Here is a 19,913-nt window from a genome sequence, read left to right as displayed (position 1 = left end):
GGTCCAAGTACAACCTGAGCCCAAACAATGCCTTCTCAACATGTGGGAGGCAACTAATTTAAATCGGAAAAATCTGATTTGGGCAACATTGGGTATGATGATCTCTAAGCGGAACATCGCCAAATACTGGGGGGCTCATGCCGCCCCACCCCTTACGGAATGGCAAGTTGGATGCGGTGCACAGGGGTTCAGTTATTGCAACCCCCAGGAGAGATACTGGCCTCAAACTTAGTGAGAGGGTAGGCCTCGGGAGTTGTGGAAAACCACCACCAGTGTTGAGAGCCCACTGAGTTTGGAGGAGCTCAGGATCTGCAGCCCGGTTGACTTAGTTGTGGTGCCTTCAAATATTCAACTACAGGGGAGGGACTCCTTCACTCCAAGGGAGATTACTTCAGGTTTCTTTGATGCTTCACAGGCCTGGGAAGGTTCCAGTATGACGAACAGGCACCTGATGCAGAAGACTGGAAAGGAGACAAAGTCAGGCCCAAGACAAGTCCAGAGTGCCCAGACAGGTAGAAGTGCAGTGGTGTCTGATCTGAATTTTATCCCACGACGAATCTAGGGACCTACACCCAGGTAAGCCCTTAAGTGCCCTAGGGAAAGGGTTGGCAAAATACAGGGGACCCTGGACGGGGGAAGGTTACTCCCTGGCCTTTGTCCCATTTCGCGCCAGACAGCTGGTTTGAACTGGACTATGCACGGGGACACCAAGTGTACCCCTCATGCAGACTGTCTGGCACTGGCAAGCGCACCCACCCGGCCCTAATACACTAAATCCTGTCTGGGAGGTGGTCACACCGCCCTGTGACAGGATGCCTATAGTTCCACGCTTGGCTCAGCAGCAGGAGGGCATAAATGTGTCTGTGATCAGCAGCAACCATTTTGTGCTTTCCGGGTCTAGAAGACTGGTACCGGGAACAATGAGAGCTAACAGAGGGTTCTTCCAGTGCTTGGAATCATACCTCGCACACCGTTTACAGTGTGGGGTTATGATTCCAACATGTTTGATATCAAACATGTTAGGATTTGTTACAGCCGTTTGAGATTGTCATTGTGTAATTACGCGGTGCCCCTCTATATAGTATATGGCTGCTTCCCTGACAACACGGAAGAATGGACTCCGTAGGCTGCAGGGGTGTCATGCTCATGCAGGAGCACCCTCTCACTTAGAACCAAGCATCCGGCCTTCGGGAATGCAAAGGCCTACTATAGGGGTGACTTATAGGTTTTAACTGCAGTGACCCTTAGATATAGTAAACATTTATCTTAAATAAGTGGTGCAAGCACCAACTTACACAGGCTGCAATAGCAGGCCTGTAGATCCATTTTGCATGGTCTTCTAAGGGTCGCATAATGCATGCCTCAGCCCATGGGAGACCTCTAGGATACCTATGCCCTGGGTACCTTAGTACCATATACTAGAGACTGATAAGGGTACCACAGTATCCAATCTGGAGTTTACATAAGTACTCAGCACAGCAATTTAGGGAGAAAGCAGATAGACTGGTGTCCTGATTAGGAGGATTCCAGTCAGATTAGTCAAAATACAGCTTAGCACCAGGCAAAAAGTGGGGGTAACCAGAGAGGTAGATCCTACTCTATCCCAGAGGAAGTTTGAATCGGGCTGTAATCCTTGATCTGGCATTTAGTGAGACCTGATTACTCTTTATAATTTCTCCTTAGAGCCAAAAAGGATGTTTTAGCCCATACCCTTTCATCTTTTGAAAATCCCACTGCGTCAATAAAACATTTTTTTACCTAGGGCAACACATGTTGTCCTAATTTAAGTGCTCAGAGAGATAAGATGCCCCTTATAGGCAGTCCTCAATAACTTCTCTGTGAAGACAGCCAGGGGATTACTCCAGACAGCAACAGCAGTGCGAGATGTATAAATGTAAATGCAAATGTGTTTGTATTTATATAGCGCCTTCTACCCAGAGGTCTCCTAGCTCTGTATTCATACCGCTGTGGAACCCTTCATGGCTTTCCTGTGAGATGTCCACTCCTGGGCACCACCAAGGTGAAGCCAGGCATCCAAGCGCTGCTGGGGCCGTTGTGGAGATTAAGCAAGCTATTGCCCAGAGTTGCAGAGTGGGACCCATGATTAGACTAGGCACTGAGGCGAGAATTATCGGGTCCGGGGAGATTGAGTCCAAGAGCCGCAGAGGCAGGAATTGAACCCTGGTCCTGGGCCAGACCTCTGCATCAGAGTCTGCCGCTCTAACCATTGAGCCACGCTTCTCCACTGAGTGTATAAGGTTTTCTGCATACTCAAGCCCTAGTCCCTCGTGCAGGGGGAACTGGGCGGAAGGGCAAGTAATCTTCTACACATTACGTTCTCTTCTACTAGGATACTACGGACATTTTTGTATCCCCAAATGCGAGACCCGTATGTGAAGACGAGAATACACTTCCTCTGATACACCTATAAAAAGGAGGGGGGATTGGCTCCTACCTATTATGCTAGTTGGTTGGTAGGCCAAGAACCCAACACTACACAGAAAACGATTTCGGATCATAGTAACGCATGGAGAGCAGGTAACGCTAAATCAAAAGTTTCCTTCAAATAGGAGAACTCGCGGACTCTGGAGATGAGGTTCTGACCAACCGAGAGTTGCCACATTTTTACACTCCCTGAGCTACACACTATAACAAAGGTTCTGTTGTAATTAACCTCCAACTTGCAGAGCAGGCTGCAAAGTCATTGTCCGTGCCCAGAAGATGTTCCGCCAACAGGTAAATGTTACGGTGAAAAGCCCACTTCCATATGGTCTGAGACAGGTGTGATAATTGTGAAGACAGTGTCTCCCCCTCCTCCCCCTGTGTTTGCAGATAATACATGGCTGTCATATTGTCCATCTGGATTAAAACAACTGTGTGAGAGCGGTGAGGAAGGAAAACTTTCAGTGCTAGGTATACTGCCTGAAGCTCCAAGTAGTTGATGTGTAGAGATAGATATCTGACATCCCAAAAACCTTGTACTGTAAGGTCTTGTAGTTCGGCACCCTAACCATCAGTGATACATTTGTGGTTAGAGTGCCATGAGGAACAGGGTCCAAAAAAGGTTGCCCTGTTAAGAGATTGTTGCTGTTCTTCCATTGCTGAGAAGGGTGAGTGTGGTGGTCTCTCAACACTAGATCTTCCAGGTGTAGGTAGCTAGCTTTGTATGTGCAATACCAAAGTGAGTATAGTGCGCACAGAGTCCAGTGGAACCCCAAAGGTAGGCAGAGGTAAAAGTAGATAGCACCTTACTCTCTATTTGTGGTAGTGTGGTCGAGCAGTACAGCTTTATCAGAGGGTAGTGTTAAGCATTTGTTGTACACACTCAATCATCAAATGATATCACCCACTAAAAGACTGAACTCAGACCAATTGGTTTTGTATGAAAATATTCTTTTAGTTATTTTATTTCCTAGAACCAAGAAAGCCTGGCACAGGTAAGCAATACATACTTTGCAGTAATAATGCAGTTTTTAATTGCAGTAGTATATATACTTTGGTTTGGTTACAGTTTGAATTACTGGTAATGCAATACTGTGCAATACTGTACATATACTTTGTATTGACTTTTCAATAGAATGTCAAGTAGATTACTTTACAGATTACTTTTCATACACACTGAAACGTTGTTGTGTGTAAACAGGTAGGTAAAAGCGTTTTGGTTATACTGTTCCAGTTTTAAAGATTTTCATAGATTTTCCAACTCCAAACGTTTCACAGAAAAAACAGTCAATGTTAGCCTAAGAAGGAAAATAGTGTTATGGGCTCAAAGTTTAGTATTCGGTTGTGGGAGATGGTGTTCTGGGGATAGACTCAGGGTCAAAGATGTACTCTTTTTACACCATCAGCGGTACTAGGGTGATCGGGTGCAGAGTGCTGTTTTAGCGTTGGGTGCCCTGTTACTTTCAATGGGGTTTCTCTGGTTTGCAAACACACTGAAGGCTCGGGTACGAAGGTCTTCGGGGTGCGACCACCACTTGGAGAGGTAAGATGGGATGCTGGGGGCCAACCAAGGCCGTGGGACGTCGGGTGCAGGGGTGTCTTTTACGGTTGGATCTTCTTACCAGCTCCTGGTCGCAGTTGGGGGGGGACCTTCCGGATTTAGGCTGCAGGCGTCGGCTTGAGGCAGGTCAGGAATCACTGGATCTCGGGTCTGAATCGCCGAGGAGACATCACAGTTTTGGGCCACTCAAACTCGGGCCATGGGCGTAGAGTGCAGAGTGGTGAACTAGGGGTTGGAGCCTGTTGGTGAACAAATCCGGTGTTCACAGGAGACAAAGTCTTTGGTTTGGAAGGCAGGGCAGGTCCTCGGGGATCTTGAGGTTGCTGGCTGCAGGACACACCGGAGGTTCGAGGTGGGAACAGGCCGGTAGGGCTGGGGCCAAGTCAGTGGGCGTCCTCTTCTTCTTAGCTTCGGCACGGCTGTTCGTTCCTTCTTTCTTCTTGTAGTTTCCTGTCTGAGTTCTTGGTTCAGGGCTGCCCCCTAAATACTGTATTTAGGGGCGTTTTAGGGGTCTCGTGGTAAGTAGCCAATGGGCTACTGACCTTAGGATGACTACACCCTTGTTTTACTCACCCCACATGGGGGAATGAGCACAATCCCTAATCCTGAATGGGGAGTGCCTGCCATCTGCAAGATGGCATGCACTGAAGATTGGGCTTCATCTTGCTTCCCCCACCTGAGGGGTTGGGTGGACAGAGATGGGCCCACCTGAGGGGCTGGCTAAATTTTTCACACCTTTCTTCCTGCCGAAAAGGAGGGGAGACAGGAAGGGGGCCTACTCCTAATAGCAGGAGAGGCTAGGGGTCGCATTAAAAGGCTTCAAGGCCTTTGAAGATCCCCTGCCACAGACGGCTCTACCTGGCCTGGGGGAGGGGTGACTACCACCTCCCAGGAAAGCCTTTGTTTCTGGGCTCGGGGAGCAAAGGCTCCCACCCCAGGGGTCCAGAGACATGTCTTGTGGTGGCAGGCTGGTGTGTACCAGTCAGGGATCCAACTAGAGGCTGGTCGTTTTTCAGGGGGCATCTTTAAGATGGTATTGGAGTGCATTTTTCATTACATCCCACACTAGCATCAGTGTGGGTTTAATGTGCTGAGAAGTTTGATACCAAACTTCCCATTTTTCAGTAAAGCCATTATGGTGCTGAGGAGTTCGTAATGACAGACTCCCAGCACCATATACTCTTAATGGTATTACTGCACTTACAATGTCTAGGAATTGGTCTAGACACTGTAGGGGTACAGGGCTCATGGACCTATACCCTCACCACTGGTATAGTGCACCCAGTTAGAGGGGTGTTGTAGGCACTTTGCTCTGCACCAAAACACTCCGCCTGCAATGGTAGTGTGTGTGTTTAAACATACAGGGCTTCTAGGGTGGCACAATAAGTGCTGCAGCTATTAGAGGCCTTCCCTAGCCACAGAGCCCATGGTACCTTTTACAAGGGAGGGACCGACATGTGGCCAGAGATGTGCCAAGTGGGGATACAAGGTACAGTTTTGGGGAAAGCACACAGGACTTGGGAACTTGATTGACAGGGACCCAGAGCACTTCAAGTCAAAGTGCATTAGTAGTCTGGAAAAAAGTGTGTGTGTGTGGGGGGAGGGTTGGGTAGGGAGGGGTGTTCTGCAACAAAACCAAGCTTTCTACACTAGGTGACGCTCTGACTGAGACCACAGGCGAGCTATACATTGCTGCAGAGGACGCATGTGTTACCTTGTGTGGGGAACTATGGCAATACCAGAAGCCATGAATCCTATCAGACCCATGACAGTCCTTACTGTGAGCGTGTGGTTTGACTGTAACAGGGGTAGCGTTGCCTGAATGTTCTGAATTCGAACGAGATTGGGCTATGCTAATCCTATTAGAGTGTTTAAAATTGCTCCCAAGTAAGGTTGGACTTGTAGAGGATGAAGATGTAATTTGGGGATATTTATAGTAAAACCTAGTCTGTGAAGTAAATCCACTGTCAGCTGCGTGCGTTATTGGCACTGTTAAGTACTGGCCTTGATTAGCCAATCGTCCAGGTAGGGAAATACATTAACATTTTGCCTTCCCATATGTGCTGCGACCACTGCCAAGTGCTTTGTGAAAACTCAAGGTGCGGTAGTCACCCTAAATGAAAGCCCTTTAAATTATAGTGTTTGCCTACTATGACAAATCTTACGTATTTTCGATGAGCAGGGTGAGTTGGTATGTAGAAAAAGGAATCCTTTAGGTCTAGTGTAGTCATAAAGTTGCCCTGTTGCAGAAGTGGAATGACATCTTGCAAAGTGACCATATGCAAGTGTTCTGATAGAATATACTGGTTGAGAGGTCTGAGATTTAATATTGTTCTTAGAGTCCTGTCCTTTTTGGGGATCTGAAAGTATAGGGAGTCTAATCCTGAGCCATGTTGTTGAAGAGGAATAGGTTCTATGGCCTCTTTGAGAAGTAGGGCTTTGACCTCTTGCTTGAGAAGTGTTAGGATTTTATGTGGTAACGTATGAGTAGGAGGTAGAATGTTGGGCGGTATGGTAGTGAGCGCAAGACAATAGCCATGTTGGATAATGGGTAGTACTCATTTGTCTGTGGTGATGGAATCCCAGACTGGGCCAAAAAATGGTGTGCTTCCCCTGACAGTTGTCGTGTGTTCGGGGGAAGGATTGGGTAGTCGCTGTTTTACAGTGGTTGTTGCTCCACGTGCTGAGGCACCCAGCCCCTTCGCTTATTGTTACTTCCTCTGAAGGAACCTCTAAAATAACCCTTGTTGTAAGTGGATTGCATTTGTTTTTGTTGGGAAGTAGAAGCATCTGTGGAGGTAGATTTATATTCCCCCTGAAGCCTGAGCGATGAAAGGAGCCCCTATGAGTGAAAGTTGTAATGCCCCAATTGCCTTAGCTGGATCAGTGTCCTCTTTCATTTTAGCACGGGTAGAATCTACCTATGGCTCAAAGATTCCCCTTATCAACGATAAACAAACCTAACAATTGAGTCAATTCCCATGCGCAATATCACAGAGAGGAGGCGTCACTTCACCCCATGACTCACAAGACTTCTTCGAAGAAAACCAACTTGCACAACTCCGGATCCAACACTAGATGGCAGGAGTATACACAGCATGTGTATCTACAGCCACACAAGCCATCAAACATAGGATTGCATTGCCTTCTCAAATATACATCTGGCATTAAATTAATGTATCTTGAAGACAGTTTATACACAGAAGGAAAAAAAATCGAAGGTAAAAAGGCACTGACAAAAGTAAACTAAGAAAACTGTTTACCCCCTAGCACTAAAGTCAACTTCTAGTTAAGAGGATGTTCACATGATCATACAAAATGCTAACACTTACCACACAAGAAAGTCAGTGGATGAAGTCCACTAACTTAATATCTTTTTATTTATGTTTTGTTTTAGTTATATGCATCTGACAATAATGCTAAGGCTTATTCTGGGACAGTTATTAAAAAAAACTAAACTAAAGCAAAGAATGCAAAGGCCAAAGCTCTCCTTGTAAATACCACGTGGTGCATGGTCACAAAAACCTCTACTCCCCCCCTCAGGACCCTCTGGTTGATTAGGGAAGTGCTACGTACCTAGGACCCCCAGAGCAACCCCAGCTAAACCTGTAGGACGATACGAGTGACTCCAGTATTGGTTTGGAAGTGCCTGTGGCTGAAAAACCTTCCCCGTTGATCATGTGCCTCAGCTCCTCTTTGAATGAATGAATGAATGAATACCTTCTTTTATAGCGCATGGCTACTCTTAAGCATCCCAGCGCTGTAAGACAAAGGAAAAATAAAGACACTTTCCAATCGCTATTCCCATCATCTCATCTACCTGCAAACACACACATGCAAGCACTATCCATGCAGTCAACTCTAACAACCTCATTCACTCCTCCTCATATCCAAGTGTAACATAAAAACGCAAACACAGAACCCACACTCCATCATCAACAAACACCATCAGCATGCATGAATGCCATTTTCATAATGTAAACCTGGATCTCAACCACCTTCAGAAACGTTCAGTATCCATGGTACATCATCTAGCACATCAAGCAGTCAACCCAGACTAAGGGCAGCTTCTTAGGCATCCACTACTTTACAAGTTTATGGGTTCTCCAGGAGCAATCCGAAGTCAACAGAACTGCTCATCCATCACTTCTCACTCACTACAACCAAGACAGTCACATTCCACCTCAATTACAGACACCTTAGATCAAACTAAACATTCAACACTCAAATTGCCAACTTTTAATTGCCACAGACTCAGTCAACTACTCCAAATGCATATTCCTTGGAAACTACAATCTCCTCTGTGACACAACTACCAAGATGAATGAGAGAAGCAACTATATACCATCTAAACACCACAGACAACAGGCAGTACGTCACAGCATCCTGCAAACACAGTTTCTTCATCAACCTACTGAAAACTGACCAATCCACCCATTTCTGAAGAAAGCGAATCATGACCCAGAACATATGGCCAACTACCTATGAATCATCCACCTCCCATTCCTTAGAAAGGTCAGTGAAACGCTGAAACACTCCATTTCCAGGAACAATGCCCTCCCATAGGACTACCAGCATAGTACAGGATCAATGACGATCCAGGTGGTTGATGACACTTAGAATACCAATGACCATGGCAATGTAAATCCCTTGAGCTCTGTCTCGCCAATGTGCACAGTTGACTACCAAGCCTTGCTCAATAACCACTCTTTACAATGGCATCAATGGTGCTGCCCTTCAATGGGTCAGGTCTTATCTATCTAACAGATACAAGTTATTCCAAATAAACACCTCAAAATCCTAGTGACATGCGACCTAGCTCAAGTTATCCAGTACCTCTGTCACATCAACCTCTCTACAGCCGTACTCTTGACCATTGGGAACATTGAGAACCGCCTGTATACTTATGAGGGCAGAGCAATCCTCCTAAAATGACAGCAACCACCACAAGTGTTGCTGCACCATTATCCAAACTATGGATGGCAAAAGTCTACCTCATACATTAACGCCTAAAATCGCTATCTGGGCCTTCTTGAGACTCGGGAATGAGAGGCAACAAGACACTGATTTGGCTGGCGACATTGGAGGCTAAGCAAGACATCGCAAAGAATTGCAAGTCACCACAACCACCCAGTTTGGCACTATGGAGATCCGGAATAGATTGGTGCGCCAAGTAGGAAGAACCGATTTACAATGCAAGAGTCTGTCTTTGGAAATTCCATAAAATCTGGAGTCAGTGGTGGTACTACTTTGGTTTATCCTCGATGTAAGAGACTGCAGCCATTGGGAATCCGATATCGGTGTAACTGATGGAGATTTGGGGAGGGTGGTGCAGTGGGCCTGATTGGGCAGCAATTCTATTAGTTGCTGCCCAATCAGGCCCACTGATTGGGCAGCAACTTGAGGCTTATCTTTGAAACTATCAAATTCGGCTATCAAAAAAATAAAAGTCTACCTCATGCCCAACTCCATGGAGACTGGAATTGTCCTGATTACCAACAACAGTAGATAAGTTAAATGTAAGTATAGCCCACAGAAAAGAACCTCAAAAGATGTACACATCCCCATGGGAGCAAGGGGTTTCACATTTTACCTCCACTGTAGCCTCTGATTCAAGGCCAACTTCACCAAGATAACCACAATAGCCTGGCATTAGCTCCACCTTCCTCCCAGTCTGCTCCTCTAGGACAGTTGCACAACCATTGGCACTATCCCAGCTGAAATGCAGAAATGCCACCCAGACCCCCATCTTATTCCACAAATGACGCAGGCTGGGTGACGCAAGAGTTTCCAGCATGATGCGGCTCATGCGATGGAAGCCACGTGTCTTAGGGTGACTTACCAGCCAGCGTGCCGGTCAGGCTCCCCCGCCGGAGCTTGCAGTCATCCTGGCTCAGCTGACGGTGAAGTTTGACTTTGCCCGATGAGGAAAACAAGTCAGGGTTGCTGAGCTTTCTGAATGGTAAGTGCGTTGGTCCTGTTGCGGCATCCTGGGGGGAAAACAAAAGCAAGTATGTTAGATAATCTGATAATTACTTTAATCCTAAAAACTGGCACGATTAAGTGTAATGAAGACAAGCTACATTTTAGAAAAGGATAGTTCATGAAAAATTTAGATTTTTCTTTTAGTTTGTGCGTTCAACTGCACTGCAGAGTTTTCAAACACATAAATAATATATGAGAATAATCACGAAACGACTGCAATGCATCAATGGTTTCATTAAAAATATCTGGAGAAGAAATTCATCATCTGGAGTTTGGTGATTTCTATGCCTTTTTCATCCCACTTTATACAGTGCATTCAATATGCTGACAAATCCGCTAGAGAAGTCTCTGTACTGTCCACTCTGCTCCCACATTATAAAGCACCACCATTTTCAGTAGAAATACACAGAACAACAGATATACCACCAAACTGTTTATGTATTTTATGTATTTTTTTTTGTACTGAATGAATCATGGCCCGCCGCCAACCCATGATCAAGGCAGTCACAGCCGAAACACGTTGAGTTTTTGATTTGCTACAATAAATAATCTAACTGCACAGCAACTTGGCGGGCATATTTTGGGGCATGTGGCAGGCTAATGGCACGAGTATCCCGTTCTGCAGGGCCTGGGTCGTTTTTGAAGGTGAGGGGGGCACACTGCCCCCCCCACTATCAGGCTTTTTTTTTGCCCCGGAAACCAGCGTTTTTGACGGGGTAGGGGGCCTGTGCCCTCACCATGCACTGCTAATTACCCCACATATTACATCACTCATGATATCTTCTATCACATCACTAATATTTGCAGTGAAATTATTGATGACAAAACTGTGCATGTCGAAGGTGCAAGTTACAGTTACGTTAGAGCACAAGATATAGTTACTTGAAATCCCTATAACTATAAATGGTGAATTTCTCTGGTGCTTAGAGTTTAAAACGCTAAGTTGTCACTAAACATTTCACCTACCTATAACATCACTGAAAAAAAAAACAAAGGTAAAAATGTAAGTTAAAACTTAAGTTATGGTTTAATGAGTTAACTAGAACTTGTGCCCCCATCGTGCCAGGTGCTGTCGTCAATGATGTAATTTGACATGTTATCAGTGATTTCATAAATGATGTCACTGAACGTGTCATGAGTGATTGATGCACTCCGAGGTATTCAGCAGAGCATGGTGGGGGTCAACTGATTCGTCCTGTGATATCGCTCCTCACCGACTGATCCTGTGAATAGAGATAATACCACGTGACACACAGTGGCATCGTGTGTGTTAGCAGCTCTGTGTGTTGGCTATGCCTTAAGCGAATGGCTACATTGCACAATCAGGTTGACCTGCCCTAAACTACGCCCCAGATGTACAACAATTCAAACTTTGGCTATTCGGGAACACAGAGAACCAGAGACCCTTTTGTAATAGCAAACAGTAACAATATCATAGGTTTGTCTCCTTTATTGTTAAGCGCGGTCTTGAAACGTCCCTAAGATCAAGCACCACATGGGAACTAGCAATGCAAGTTTCTCTTACATTCACATCACAGGTACAGAGTGGGCAGCATCAGTTTAAGAAACACACAAAGAAACCCACACACACAGACCTGATAAAACAAGCACAGTGTGCGCAGTAGCCAAGCAAGCTTCCATCACATCTAGAAAACAACATGGCAGGTGATAGTAGTGGGTTGAATTCACAGCACTTGCAGCAACCCCAGGCAGCAGTTTTAGAGATAAACCTGAGCCTTGTATGGGTGTCCGTACAGGGTGAGGCCAAGGCACAGGCGGGGCGGCTAGTGTGGCCACAGGAGGTGATGCGTTCATGAACTTGTAAACTCTGTGCCAATCCGTACCACAACGCGCAAGAGGAGCTTCTGCAGGACAAAGTCAAAGTCCAGCCAAACTGAGTTCACATTGGGAAGGAGTCTGTTCTATCACACTTCATACTGTTACAATTCAGGCCAGGTGTCCATTCATTGAGATGGACAGGAATAGGCAACCAACCAGTAGAGAGTCCATAGCTTCATGCTTGCATCACTGGAATCCGCCCAGTCACACAGCCAATGAACGAGTGGCAAGAATGTAACCTTCCGAAACTACTACAACCTACCCCAGTCCACAACCAAGCCAAAGTAACCACGACCCAGAGAACTCATTTTAACCTACCAGATTGGTGACTGGTTGTGATCACCCATGTAGTACAAGCTCTGGTCAATAATCAGGGAGAGGAGTTGGCCTAACGGCTAGGGCGGGCGACCTCGAATCTGGGGAACTGGGTTTGAGTCTCGGCAATGACGCTGAACATCCTGTGATTCTGGGCAGATCACTTAATCTCCCCGTGCCCAACAAAATTAAAGTGTCCTCATGTAATGCAACTGGTGCTATGTTAAGTGCTCTGATACCTAATTTGGGTCAAGTTTGCGCTATATAAAACTCTGGGGGGAAAAAAAGAAAAAAAATCATGGGATGAAAGATGTACCTTATAGAAGTAACAACAGCGATCAGTCTGAAAAACTACCTTCACAGAAATGAACAACAAGTGTCTACCCTAACAGAATATACAGGTACCACCTGCTCCTTCTCCAGTCTGGCTACTATCCTACTTCGGGCACATCTGCACATAAGGCAAGCGGTAGGACTTGATGCATCCAGCTACTTCGTGACATGTAGTAGCTATGTAGTAGTGTAACTCTCCAGCAGATTTCATCTACTGGCACTAAAGCAGATCTTGCTAAAAGCGAAGGGATTGGGAGGAGGGATGGGGAGGGGGGAGAGAAAGCGATCAGAGCGGGAGAAAATGAATGGTGGGAAAGAGGTAAGAGGTAGGAGGTGGAGACGAAGGGAGCGCGGCTGGTTTGAGGATGTTAGCCAGGGCTGCTTGTTTTCCGAGTGTGAACAAATTTTTATAGAACGTTATGCTTTTAATATGGCTTTTGTATTTTTATTTTCGGGATATTAAGGCTGCTCTACAACACATTTTTCTTCTTAGAATTACTGTGCTGAGTATGGTCTGAAAAGGTGAGGAAATTCTGGCGTTGGGTCGGTTTCCTAATTTTTGCACCAGCTGGGGCATTAAAACACGGGTCATGCCAGTAAAAAATGGGACAAGGTGGCAACTCATAGTGACCCTGATAAAGGATGTGCCACAGTGGCAAAAGGAATGCCAAAACTATCTTTAGATGTCAAACAAAACAGAAGTACACATGCCACAAAGGCCAAAACCCTGGGAATTTAGATCCGAGGACGGACATGGGCTAAAGAAATGTCAATAACCAACTATGTACAAGCCACATTGCAGCCATAAAGTTTGTAGAAAGCATAAAAGACACAGGAAAGCAACTACTATTCATAGGGAAGGCAAACCACAAACCACAATCTGGCGTCTATGAGCAACACTTTGTTTTCAGGTGCAGAGTTCCTGAAAATAGTGCCAGGAATAATAAAAGTGACAAGAGATCTTTAGTCACCGCATTCCTGGGGGCCATTTTCAATCCATGTGGTATAGATCCCGGGCACACTCAAAAACCAACATAGCTACGAAGACCACAAATCCACAAGCCAGACTTGGAATGTACAGAGAAGGATGAACTCTGCGCCACTCTCAGCTGGGAGCCTAAGTATAGCTGGACACAAACAGCCGGACATTGAAAGTAAAAATACTGCTGCCATCATTCCCCCAAATACCGGAAGGTCCACAGCTGATGGGATGAGTAAGTTTCAACTATGGGGAACCCATGCATCACACAAGGCAGCTATGTACACAAACAATCTGCTACATCCGAACAAGAAGCCCACTTGGCGGAGGCTGTGCAGCAAGCCTCTAATACCTCCAAAGAGGGCAGCTGGCAGATCATATTCCTTGTGACATTAAAACAACAATCCAGAAGACCTAATCATCACTTAATTTTAGATAACTATCGCCCCCTCTTAACGAATCAGTTAAATACTCTGAAGCCAGAGGGTCTAAAGCATATATATGTGACAAAAGACATCCAGAAAGCAGCGGATGTCAAAAGTGTCTCATCTGATACTGAGAAGAGCTGGAGGCCCAAAAGCATCCCAACTCTTGACGAAGAGCTTTAAAGGGTCTGCTCCTAAGAAGGTACCCACCCAGGCCAGCGTGGTGAGCATGATAAGCATGCACAATTCAGAGGAATACTGGTGGCTAGCAGCTGCCTAAAAGTATAGACAGCAAGAACACACCCAAGATCTGAAACAAGATCCCTATCGCCACCCCACACCTGAATCCAGAAAGAAAATGAGCATTACCTCCCTACAGCCTAGGAACCAATACCTTGTTCTCGTAAACAATCATTAATCTTATTGAGAAATCGCTTCCAATGTTAGGTGCATCATGGTCCTTTTTTTAAATTCTTTATTGAAATTTCACGTGTTGAGAACATAATGGCCAATGCAGTAGGTTTCATCCCATAACAACAATCTAATGAAATCCCTCGTAGGAGAGCATGAAAAATCAAAACCTTAAAATCAAGTTCCTCAATGTTCACTTATGGGTCCAGCATCTACAGAGGGTATCTGCCTTTGACAGACTCAACTTTCAGGTGAGGTTTCTGCACTATTACTTATCCCAGAACCTCCATCCCCCAATTACCCCAAAGTACCTTAAAGCTCGGTGCTGTGACAGTGCCACCACCCTAAAAGTCACTGTGTAGAACTGGAGTCCAACCACATCTCCGTTGGGCAAAGGACATTATGCATGCACAATGGCTCCTAAGCTTTGTTTGTGCTATATAAATGTCTTCATATACATATCCTAATTCAGCAATTCTTAACCTTTTGACTTCTTTGGACCCTCAATGAATCACTACTGGAAGCTGGGGTCCCCGCCTAAGCAATTTCGAGGATTAGAAGCGCAATACAATAAACAGGTATATAGAAACTGGCATACCTCAAACAAATACAGACATTCAGAAATATTTTATTTCACAAAAAAAATGAGAACATCAAAATATTAATGGGAAGGTAGGAGGAGCTTTTTCAAAGTTTAGTTTGGTTTCTAAAAGACGAGGCAATAAACTATGCTATAGCATATCACTGTACGTCTAATGCAAGCTCTTTTTGTAGGCGCATATCCACTGCTGACTCAACTGAGGCCTGCAATCGTCCGCACTAGATTCTGTTTGTGCTGTTCCCACTAATCAAGATAAGGATACCAACTTAATTTATAGCATCCAAATTCAAATTCCTTATTATTTACAGAGTGTTTTAAAAAATTCAACTTTGCTTTATGCATATTTACTTTATCTGCTAATAATATTTAACTTTCTAAACAGCTGACGACCCATCGCTGTTTATCCGCAGAGCACAGGATAAGAACCACTGCCTGACATGGCTTTAACAGCGATAGTGTCCATGGTGAATGAAATTCTGACATGGCTTTAACAGCGATAGTGGCCATGGTGAATGAAATTCTGACAGCCAGAGCAGACTGACAAGGCGTGAGGGCTACAAGCATGGCACACCTCCAAAATACGCCCAGCTATGGTCAGTCCACGTTATAGCATCCACATGAACCACAGTGGCAGCTGTGCATGCTAAGCATTCCCATAGTTTAAATGGGGTGAGATGGAGGTGTAGAGAAATCTTCACAGGAGTGATCGAAAACAGGCTCAGCACCAGATGTAAATATTATTCTGAGTATGCCATCGCTGATGTAGGGGACCGCAGATGAAGGTTCTGGGTAAGAGCGCTCACGCCCACTGTGACGTTGGACGACCGGGGGTCGTCCGGTACATGCAAGGGGTTTAAGTATTTGTTTCCAACATACTTCAGAATTAACAAAATAAGAGATTTGTTTATGTTCCTAATTCCAATATATGCAGAAATACTGGCACAGCTCATTTAACTTGTTGTGTGCTGGAAAAGAACCCTTTCCTAAGCCCAGTATCCAGCAAGATTGTCACAAAAACCTCTCACTTTGAAGTCAGAGAAAGAAAAAAACACCAAGCTTCCTCAAAGACAGTGGCTGACATTTGACCTCTGTCTTTCAATGCACAGCAAATGTGTCAAGATAAGACCAGGATTTACAGGCCTGTTTACAGAAAGGAGCACGTGTAGAAGAATACAAGGGGAGTTGATGTGAAAAGGATTTGCTGCTTGTGAGGGACGCACTCACCCTAGACAGCCTAGAACAAGTAAAGCCAGCAAATTGAACGCCAGAAAATGTGAGTTGCAAATCACAAAGCCAATGGTAAGCACCGGGTCGAACACATTCCCAGGGAAGTTTTCTGGATGTGCCTTAGATGTTGTCCGCTAACCAGAGAGAGGCTTCGACCGAAAAGGATTCTAAGTATAAAGAATGGAACACAAAAAGTACCAAAAGCTCAACTGTATCACTTCTGCAGTATGAAAGGCAAGTGCAGTCAGCAATGTAGGTCAATGTGCCTGCTTCAATATCTGCGTCTAACTTAAACGTCTCAAGCTGGAGTCTGAATAAAATCACTCAGCCTTTCATTCTTTCAAGGTCGAGTACATGAGCATAAATGCAAATGATAATGGCAACAGTGCTGTGAAAGTGCAAAACTGCGACAGCAAGCACTGCACACAAACGAGCACAGAAAGAAACCCAATAATTCGCCCAGTTTGAGTAGGACAACCCCTCGCAGAGGAAAGATTCGCCTTTGGGCGCTGAGTGAACTTTGTGACGTGAGAGTTTTGGACAATGCTCAAGCAGGCATGCTGCTGGAGATCAGCTTTCAACAGATCAGGCACCTGAAAAAATACAAAGTAGGCATAATTACTAACAATTACTAAAATGAGCTAGCTTAATACCTGACCTCAGAGGCCTTCAGAGGGAGCTGGAAGGGCGCAGTCGGGTGCTCCATGTCAATGGAGCGCTTCAGTCTCCTTCCCGTACATTCTTGCCAGTCGGGATGGGGTTTGAGAACGACTGATAATTTTAAATTAATGAATTACTTCAAAATGTAACATATTTTCAATGCAATTGGTCTCGCATTTGCAAACGTTTAAGCTATTGGCATTGTAAATAACAATGCCTTTTATTTATGTGTTTTTAGAAGGAATACATATATAAAAGGCATTGTTATTTTTAATGCCAAAAGCTCAAACTCTCGCAAATGCGAGATCACTTTAATGGTGACCATGCCCCTTTTTTTTAGATGCTGTTCGCATATTCAGGTCACAGTTAATAGCGTCTAAATAAAGGGGTGCGGCCAACATTAAAGTGAAAGTGCGTATGGCGCTTTCACCCAAAGTGGAAAAAAAATATTTCATAAGGTTCTGTAGCACAGCCGCTAAAGTGAAAGCGGCTCACGCTGGTAATTAAATAACTAAATAAGCGTGCCCGCTAAAGTAAAAGCGGACTGCGCCATATATTAAATTAAAAAATATAAGAGCGGCCACTATAGTTAAAGCAGATCGCGCAGTAATTAGAATAAATACATTACTATTAAAATAAAAGCTGGCGGGTGCTGCAATGTCGTGGGCGGAATAGGGGAAGCGCATTAAAGAAAATAGTAATCACCGACTTATAAAGCAGGCCATGTAACAACCGAAGTAAAGGGTCTAGTCATTATGGAAGGTAACAAATGCAGACAAGCGGTACCAAGGAGGGACTAACAAGCCTAATAACGAGTCAGAAGCCATCATTTACGAAGGACAAGGACACAAGCCAATAAAAAATATGGGAGGAGAGTGGGCCGGGCTTCAAAGCCATACTCCACTCCTGCATGCCTCGCAGCAGCACATGCGCTGCCCAGGCTCGGCCTAAAAATGAAGCACAGGTGACATTAGAATATTCCTTGTTTCTATTTACTCAAAGGAATGAGTCGGCTCCCTCACAGACCTGATGACCACTTGCAACATGTATAAAGTTTAACAAAATGTACAGGTAAGGACAGCAAGAACTTCTTTATAGAATTACAGAATAACCCTACCTGCAAAATCTCGCTGGGGTCATTAAAGGTCTGTCACACACTACCAATGGTACTCAGCACCGTCACACACAACCAATAGTACTCAGCACTGTCACACACCACCAATGGTACTTAGCACCGTCACACACCACCATTGGTACTCAGCACACTGCACTGTAACACACAACCAATTGTACTCAGCACCATCACACAATACCAATAGTAGTCCGCACCGTCACACACTACCAATGGGGGTACTCAGCAAACAGCACTGTCACATGCTACCAATGGTACTCAGTACCATCACACACAACCAATGGTACTCAGCACTGTCGCACTCTACCAATGGTACTCAGCACACAGCACCATTACACACTACCAATGGTACTCAACACATCACACAGTACCAATAGAACTCAGCACGTCACACACTACCAATGGTACTCAGCACCATTACATACTACCATTGGGGTTACACAGCATCGTTACACACTACCAATTGTACTCAGCACACAGCATTGTCACACACAATCAATGCGGGTACTCAGCACCGTCACGCACTACCAATGGGGGTACACAGCACTGTCACACACTACCAATGGCAGTACTGGGCTCACAGCTCTGTCACACACTACCAATGGGTGTACTCAGCTCACAGCACTGTCACACACTGCCAATGGGGGTACATAGCACTGTCACATACTGCCAATGTTAGTACATAGCACGGATTCAATGTCAAACTCCTGCAGTGCATGGATGAAGGTGTGCCGCTAAGAATGAAGACAGAAGAAGGTCGGTCTGTGTTTCAGCACAGCGTTTTATTTTCTGCACATTGCACTTTTACTCTTTTTAAAATTGGAGACTGGTTTTTAGTTTTAATCTTTTAATGTGTTTGATCTAAAACAGAAAAATTGTATTTGCTGCTGCTCACTTACTTAGGGCTTTGTAAGGAGGAAAGTTGTGGTTTAACCAGGAAGGGAGGAAAAAGGAGCCTTCCGGGTCAGACAACTAGAGACAGGATTTTTAGGTCTCGCCTAGAGATGCTGCACATGCGCTGCATGCTTGGCAAGTTCTGTTGTCATATATTTTTGTTCCAAAGGGGGACAGGAGATGTGCACGCGTATGGAGGCCAGGAGAGGAGGAAAGGAGATGTACACGTGTACAGAGGACAGGAGATGTGCACTTGCGGCGTTTTAGCACAACGCACGCATGGCGCGCTTTAGCTTTCCCTTCCTCTCCGTCAGGCCCACTTGTTTGCTCCCTAACTCCATCAGACCCCTCCTGCTTCCAATATATGCAGCTGCTAGTAAAACAGGCCCTGTACCAGTCTCCAGTCCGTTATATAAAAATGTATTATAGCGCACCTAATTCTCGGCTTTCCTCGGGATATGGGGAGGGGAATTCTCGGCGCGCGTCAGTCCCTGCCGCTCACCTCCTCCGGCTTAGGTTCTTCAGCTGCAGGAGCTCCCAAAGCCTGCACTCTCCACGCCCACAGCCCTCGGGATTCCTAAACATAAGTTGGGGTGTGCACCTTTTACTCCTATATCCACTACCACCGGAGTTCTATGAATGGGAGGCGGCTCTGGGAATGTGGGAGGCGCCCAAAAGCCTGGTGGAAATAAGATGGGAGGTCTGTACGCCCTGTGATGCGCCGCTGCCCTCGTATTCAAAGTCAGAGATGTGCAATGTCATGGAAGTCGTTTCTCTTCTGGCGAGCCGATCTTGATGTACTGGCCAGGGTACTTCTAGAGGAGAAATCGCTTTCCCCGACATCCATCCGTGCTAATCACGCGCACTGAAGCATGTCGGTGCTACGGTATTGGGTACTCCAGATTGAAACATGTTTCACTGTTTGCAGTAGGAGCTCACATTTTAATTTTTTTCTAAATCTACAGAATTCTTTCTCCAAAGCTTTGGCAAGGTGAATATTTTGGTGTATGCAGTAGGATGTGTCAACATGCTATTGTAACATGTTTCTTTATGGATAAATCCATTCTTAAGGAAACGTTGAATGAAATTAAATGGGAAGCTCCCGGAGG

General features: G+C 45.3%; 1 protein-coding gene across 3 annotated transcripts in view; it reads right to left on the bottom strand.

The window, feature by feature from the left end:
• The window catches only part of LOC147747076 (microtubule-associated serine/threonine-protein kinase 2-like), a 1,134,689-nt gene that overhangs the window by 1,022,732 nt on the left and 92,044 nt on the right, over nucleotides 1–19,913 (bottom strand). For all 3 annotated transcript variants that reach the window (XM_086952330.1, XM_086952331.1, XM_086952332.1), the window contains exon 2: nucleotides 9,846–9,993. In XM_086952330.1, coding sequence (XP_086808456.1) covers nucleotides 9,846–9,993 — 148 coding nt within the window. The remainder of the gene's footprint in view (nucleotides 1–9,845; nucleotides 9,994–19,913) is intronic.

Source organism: Lissotriton vulgaris, chromosome 1_1, assembly GCF_964263255.1.
Source record: "Lissotriton vulgaris chromosome 1_1, aLisVul1.2, whole genome shotgun sequence".
NCBI classification, from domain to species: domain Eukaryota; kingdom Metazoa; phylum Chordata; class Amphibia; order Caudata; family Salamandridae; genus Lissotriton; species Lissotriton vulgaris.
This window is presented reverse-complemented; position numbering and strand designations above follow the sequence as displayed.